The sequence below is a fragment of the Leptosomus discolor genome, chromosome 10 (assembly GCF_034619465.1).
Source record: "Leptosomus discolor isolate bLepDis1 chromosome 10, bLepDis1.hap2, whole genome shotgun sequence".
NCBI lineage: Eukaryota > Metazoa > Chordata > Aves > Leptosomiformes > Leptosomidae > Leptosomus > Leptosomus discolor.
The window spans coordinates 18350124-18357428 of NC_141400.1; the positions used below are offsets into that span (position 1 = coordinate 18350124).

The 7305-nt window shown below is 46.7% G+C and overlaps 1 protein-coding gene across 1 annotated transcript; it reads right to left on the bottom strand.

Annotated features, from left to right (window-relative positions):
* Window positions 1-1587: 1587 nt before the first annotated feature.
* CAMLG (calcium modulating ligand) lies at window positions 1588-7305 on the bottom strand. Its single transcript, XM_086471061.1, has 4 exons — window positions 7140-7305; window positions 4459-4913; window positions 3631-3696; window positions 1588-1914 (listed from the first exon to the last, which is right to left on the bottom strand). The coding sequence occupies exons 1-4, from the start codon at window positions 7303-7305 to the stop codon at window positions 1723-1725; spliced, it is 879 nt and encodes a 292-aa protein (XP_086327187.1). The 3' UTR covers window positions 1588-1722.

Below are 7305 nucleotides of genomic sequence, written 5' to 3' on the forward strand. Positions count from 1 at the left end.
CAACACGATACTCACTGTAAAATAATCAGTAAAAACACAGAAATTGTCCAATTAAAACATAAGCTTCTTGTTTTCATGCCACAAATAAACATAGATCTAACTCGGGAGTCAGAAATGCAGCGCTCAAATTATAGAGGGAAGCTTTAACAGAAAAGAATAAGCAGAAAGCAGGGCTGTTTACTTTAAAGAGGAATAATCCAACACTTTTGCTCCCCCCAAAAATTTCTGCACATACCAAGACAAACAGATACTTCCCTAAAAAAAAAAAAAGCGTTGACCCAGATTACCTGAAAGTCCAGATTCTAAACAGAAAACTACAAACTAAAAATACTCCCAAATTTAGCTTCAGCAGAAATAGCATTTAAGCTATTTGGAATGACGCTTCCTTCCTCCCACTGTGCAAAATCCACATGCCGTCGAGAACAAGAGGCGAGTTACTTCATCCAGCGACAGGATCCGTTTGCATCTCTCTCAGCTTTTCACCTCTGGGGCTGGACATCCTCGGGAAAAACCCCACAACATGCTATTCCCCCATCATGCAGAGGTGTCCGTGTGGGAGTCAACTCAAAGCGCTGGGTTTTCTTTCATGGTCACTTGCAGCCCGGAGGGTTCCCACAGGAAGGGCTGCAGGGGCCATGTCAGACCCCGCCAGAAGAGCCGACACAAACAGCTCTGCTGACCCAGAGGCTGGGCACTGCGGGGCAGCGGGATGGCACAGCAGGAGCCCAACTCCTCCACCATTAAGATCCTGTTTACATGCAAATGTCTAGTAATATACAGAGACAAATTGCAAAAATTAAAGTCATATTAGAAGTCGTCTTATGCAATCCTGCAAGGAGCTAGAAAAAAAAGAATAGTTCCCTTTAAGTTTTACACATTCTAGAGCAAACACTTGCTAGTGCAGGTTGGTTGTCAATATATATATACAACTTTCCCCTCGTGAGACGAACCATTACAACAACAAAAAGGCAACAGAATGACAGCACATGTAGGAGCTACATGAGGATCAGGCTGCTGGAAACCCACAAACCGCTGAGATGAACAATTTCGTTTCTTCCTACTTTTTGATGAATGACATCCCTACGCAACGGGGCTTTGTTGTTGGTTTTGTTCAGCTGCTTTGCACCATAACCATCGAATGAAATTAATCACAATCACAACAAACGATGTAGAGCAAGGCAAGGGTCAGGACAACCAAGCAGCATGTTTCATCAACATTCTCCAGAAGCAGCTACTTGGTTCAACATTCTGAATCGGAACAACAGAATATGGGGATTTCTTTTATTTAGAGCTTGCTTAAAAAAAAAAAAAAAAAAAAAGGGACCACCACAAAATGAGCAGTTCTTGTTAGTTATAGTCATCCTGGCTATACCTACGGTTCTGCTGAAAGGAATTCTCTTTGTTCTCACTGAGAAGAACAAAGGCAGCTTTGTAAATGTTTATGAGGGAGGCTGAGAAGGGCATCATCTACACCAAATACACCATCCACTGACATTTGCATCCTATTCTTCACATTTGTAACAGGCAGGCACAGGATTTAAATAAACTGAACCAATAGGACTGGCAGTCTGGGACCCTGCTCTTCCTTTCCCAAAATGACCGAATTTAAGGCTCCTTTCAAGCATTCCAAGAATTTTAATGAAGTTTTAAACCTGTCTGCACAGTCAGACGTTAAAGGAATACAGTCCAGAAAGCTTTAGTGTAACTACGCATCTACAGCCATCACGGTACTTCAGCACCAAAAAACAGAGTGAGTTCATGGCAAAAGATAAAAGTAAAGAAATAGACACAAAGGTCTGTGAAAACATCTCCCATTTTGCTGTAGGTGTCCATGGAGCGACTGATCACTTCTGCAGGGATTCCAGACAGCAGAAGGGCAGCAGTCAACACCGTCGTTTTCACCTTCTTCTCGCACTAAAAGAAAAAAAACCCAACAAAGCACAGTATCACCGTTAGTTCTGTTACAAGACAGTTGTGCTTTAGGTGTCACAGAACCTTGTGCCAATTCCACACCCAGCCAGGCACATTCCAAATCCATCAGTCACAGCAGCAGCTGTGGATTGATTCTCTCCAGACTTGCTCCAGGATTCACCACACTGATCCCAGCTACAGACTCGTGCGGCGACGGAGCCGACGGAGCCGAGTGAGAAGCTGGTTAACAGCAGGTAAAATCCTCCACAGGTATCACGCCCACTTCACACCAGCACTCCAAACAGGCTGTAAAGTGGGGCTGGGCAGCAGCTTCTGCCTGAGTGGGAAGAGTCCCAGACAAGGGCAACTTGGGTCTAAGAAGCCAAGCCAGGCACCTACTCGGGTGGAACAGGATTAATCTCATCATGCTACTTGGCAAAAAACCACTTTTCTAACACAGAAAAATGATTTAGAATTGAAAACCAGCTGTTTCTTGCTATTTTAGTACGACTCCATTTGGCAATTTTATCCTCTGCACTCAAAATTGCCCAGAAGCCCCTGTGAAAGCCGTTCTTCTGTCCTTAAGATGAGGATTTCTGAAGATGTAAAGTCTGAGAGACAGGAAAAGGTGACAGTGGCTGAAAATGTTGGTAATTTGATGATACTTGCTGGACATATTAATTTAATCCAATCTAAACGAAGCTTTCAAGAATCCTTCTAGGTTTCATGAAAGAAAAGTGAAGGATAACAAGCTGATTGACCTCATCTGGGTGTAAGTGCAGTAAAAGCAAGTTGTGGGAAGGAACAACCTCTTTAATGCTGAAATAGAAGAGCTTTAAGTGGGAAGGAACAACCTCTTTAATGCTGAAATAGAAGAGCTTTAAGCTTTCAGCACAAGATCGAAAAGACCTCGCAGATGAGCTAGTGCAAGGCTAAGCTAATTCTACTGTTTTGTGTTGTGACATGTCACCTTAGAATGACTACTGTGAAGTTTAGCTTTCAATGATATACTTAACTACAGAAGAACTGATTTATTCTGATTTTCTACAGGTAATTGTTACTCCTTTTAAAATGCAAATTTTCCCTTTCAACTACGGGTTGAGCATTATTCAATCCTGCTTTGCGCTGACAAAATCATCAACCAAATACTTCAGCACAATTAACTGGTGTAACTATATAAAGCAAGTGATACAGCAGTTCTTGCTAATAAGCAGCAAGTTTTACACACAAATAAATGTCTCATTTCAAGCTGCCATTCAAACAGATACCAGCGATGGAATGGAGAGCCCTGAAAACCCCAGGGCTGTCTCATTTTTTAACGAACGCTCCCAAATTTCATCCAGGTACCACATGCAAAACAGCTGCTGATACAGCAAACAGTAACCACAGAAGAGCACAGTCTAGGAGAAAAGCAAAAGTTTCCTCAACACATGAAAGAAGTGCCCAGCTCTCCTGGTCAGATGCTTTTCATTAGGCTACAAGTAAACAAGTTGCTGCTAATCCATGTTTTCACAGCAGCTTTAAAAAAGATTTGGACTAATCTGGGAAGATTAAAAACTAGTATAAACTATCAGCATTTGGCATCTCAATTCTACAATTTAAACCAAGGGAAGAATACCTCACATACATTGGTCCTAAAGCAATACAATCTAAGCACAAGGTTAAATTTAAAACATTTCAAATTAATCTAATTTGGAAAAAAAAAAAAACACATTTTACCTTTGGAAAGTACTTGGACAGTCCCATGTAAGCAAGTTGTAGAGTAAGAAATGGTGCAAATATGGACTGAAGGAACAGAAAAGAATATATGAAAATTAACTTGGTCAGACGTAACAGCGAAGAAAACACAGAAGTTTAATGCTTCCCAAGTCATAAAAGAAAATTAAGCAAAAAAATAACTTGCGGACAACAGCACAGCATTCTTGAACGCTACAGACCTAAGCAGAAAAGTTACACGTCAAAAAAAAGGTTCTGCCTTACTTTCTTTGGGCCTAAAAACCTGAAATCACAGCAGCCAACAGCAGTGTGTGAAACCGAGCCCAGCAATCCAGGAGGTGGCAGGCTGCACCAGGCACACACCGCCGTACCGGGTACCCGCACACACCGGGGACACTGAGGAACTACTTTTCTCAGGAGACTGATAAATGAGTAGGATTTGTGCATCTTGGGACAGCTATTGTTGTTCTTACTCTATTATTCTTTTGTAGACTCCAAACTAGAAGAGCAGTTGACTCATGCTCACAAAGATGGGAATAAACTTGCAGGGGACTGAAGCTGCAACAACTATTCCAGTGTTTCTGCTTCTCAAATACTACGGACCAAACGTGGGCTACTCTCAGCTGTTATATAGTGGCTGTGTTAGCGAGGTAACACAGATTAATCTCAAAGAATCGAGAGATTTTTTCAGGTTTTATACAGTTGCGGGAAATGTAAAGAGTCCCTGAAGTCCCCAACCCAGTCACTACCGACAGACTTCAGCCCCAGATAAAGGGCACTTCACAGTAAACCAGCAAACCAGAACAGCATTGTTCGTTCCCCTGAACTCACCAGGTATCTGCACACAAAGGCCCTGACCGCTATGGCAAGCAGAGCACACCCCACCAACCGAAAAATGCGGAAAGAGTCAAACTCCTCCATCGCATTCCCATTCTCTTGGCTTGGCTTCTCCGTCATCAGCTGGTTCCTCAACTTCAGAGCTTCATCGAATCTGGACAAGTACTGCTCTAATCCATGTCTAGGGGGCCTGGGTGCGGCTTCAGACGGCAGCTCCCCTCTGTGACGGTGACGGAGTTCGCTTGTACCCTCGCTGACAAGCTCTGGAGTCTTACTGAACAAGTCCTTCTCCCCTTTGAGGTCTGCCATGCTGCCTGCATGGTCAGCCGTGCCTGCCACGTTACAGACAGAATCACCAAGCACAATTCGCTTGGCAACGGAAGGAATGGGAAGGGAATTGGATCTATCTTGTTCGTGTTGAAGCTTTGATTCTGTGCGACTTTCGTCATCTAAAGAAGAGAAACAAAAATACAGAGTTATGCACACCAGGTACACGGGACAACACTTAAGCCATACTGGACTGGGGTCCTGGGTTGATGTCTCTGCTTCCAAAGTGAAAAGACAGATTTATGATTAATAAATGTGCTAATTATTCATCACAAAGCCATCTGACACACCTGAATACAAGCAACCCCATTTTAAAAAGAAATGGGCTCAGCTGATACACAACCTGCTTGTGTATCAAAGGAAAGGTTTACACTCAGGCTTAGTTACACTGCACATGGTGATAATGAAAACGGAAAAATTCTGGAATCCTTGAGGTCCTTGTTCCCTTGTTTTTTTTCCCCCTTGGTATGCACAGCCACTCCCTCCAGCTCCTTGCTCACTGCACGAACAGCAGTGCAGTGACACTACACTGGGAACACCCTTTGTGCAGCATGAGCCAGACTGAAAACACTCATCAGCTTCACCAAAATTACATTTTTACACAACTGGACTCACCACACTCCTGGTTCCCCTCCAGCAGCCTACAGAGAACCCTACGTGTTTGGCTTTGCCTTGCAGGGAGCGCTTCGGAAGCGGCGCAGGCCCGAGACAGAAAGCTGTGCCATGCGGGCTAGTAGCTGAAGCTGTCAGTCAGCCACGGAGAAATGAAAGCACTGAACTTCCTTAAGCAACAACACTGCCCGCACGGAACAATACAAAAAAAGAGAAATTCTTACAGAGTGTGAATCACACAGAAGGAGCATTAAATACTGACAAACTAGCAGGCGATAGGAGAAGTGTTCTTTGGCTCACTCTTCGCTAGCGTCAGAGGCAAAGCAGGGCTAACCTGCTCTGTATTAAACCTGAAGATGCGACCTCACAGCGGGAGAGGTGATGCCAGAGAACAAAAATCAAACTGAGAGGCATGTGGAACAGGTCTGGTCCTACCAGAGAGGATGAACCAACACTTAGAGTGCTTTCAGAATTAAAACAGACTGATTCATGGTGGATGAAAAACCGACTATGAGACAGCAACGTGCGCTCACAGCCCTGAAAGCCAACTGCATCCTGGGCTGCATCACCAGCAGCGTGGCAGCAGGTTGAGGGAGGGGATTCTGCCCCTCTGCTCTGCTCTGGTGAGACCCCTCCCTGCAGGGCTGCGTCCAGCTCTGGGGCCCCTCCGGACAAGAAAGACGTTGACTTGCTCGAGCGGGTCCAGAGGAGGCCATGAAGATGCTCAGGGGCTGGAGCAGCTCCCCTGTGAGGACAGACTGAGAGAGTTGGGGTTGTTCAGCCTGGAGAAGAGAAGGCTCCGGGGAGACCTTAGAGCAGCCTTCAGTGCTGAAAGGGGGCTGCAGGAAAGGTGGGGAGGGACATTTTACAAGGGCATGTAGTGACAGGATGAGGGGTAATGCTTTCAAACGGAAAGAGGGGAGATTTAGATTAGATATTGGGAAGAAATTCTTCCCTGTGAAGGTGGTGAGGCACTGGCACAGGCTGCCCAGAGCAGCTGTGGCTGCCCCCTCCCTGGCAGGGTTCAAGGCCAGGCTGGATGGGGCTGGGAGCAACCTGGTCTGGTGGGAGGTGTCCCTGCCCATGGCAGGGGGGTGGAACTGGATGATCTTTAAGGTCCCTTCCAACTCAAACCAGTCTACGATTCTATGATTACAGGCATCCTGGTAAACTGAAATTTAAGAACTCTTTCCTGACAAACCAGTTCAGTCTCCTCAAAGGATGTGCAGAAATATAAATGAACCTCCAAGAAAATTCTGCACGCCAACCATAAACGTCCAATCACTGGTTATTATCTGGACGTGAGAAACCTTTGATATAAAAACACAGCTATGACAGCAAGCGGTTACTGAATGAAAACACGGGGGAGGTTCATCGTTTCTTCAACTAAGAAAAACTACTGGAAGTGAAATGACAACTCGTCTGCTCACTACATAAGAACAGGAACAGGCCCAGGACCTGATCTCGGTCCATTTCTGATGACAAACGTCTTTCAACCGCCGGTCTCAGACCAGCGAAGGTCGCGCTTCACCCCCGGCATCACCGAAGCGAAAGACCGCACCGAGAAGCCAAACCGCAGCCGCTGGGGCCCAGCCGCTCCCGTCCCACGGGGAGGCTGCGGGGGGCGCTTACGGCAGGAGGAGGCCGCAGCCGGACCGCACCGCACCGCCCAGCCCCGCGGCCGGGAGCCCTCCCACCGCCGCCGCAGCCCCGCCGCCACCCGCCCCGGGGCTCACCCTTGCCCGCCGCGGGCCGGTGGAAGCCCATGATGCGGTTGATTCGCTCCTCCGAGTTCATCAGCAGCTTCCTCCGCCGCAGCTCGGCTCGGCGCTGGGAGGCCGAGAGGCCGGCGGGGACCCCCGGGGGCGCGGGCGCCGCTCCCGCCCCGCCGCCGTCCTCCAT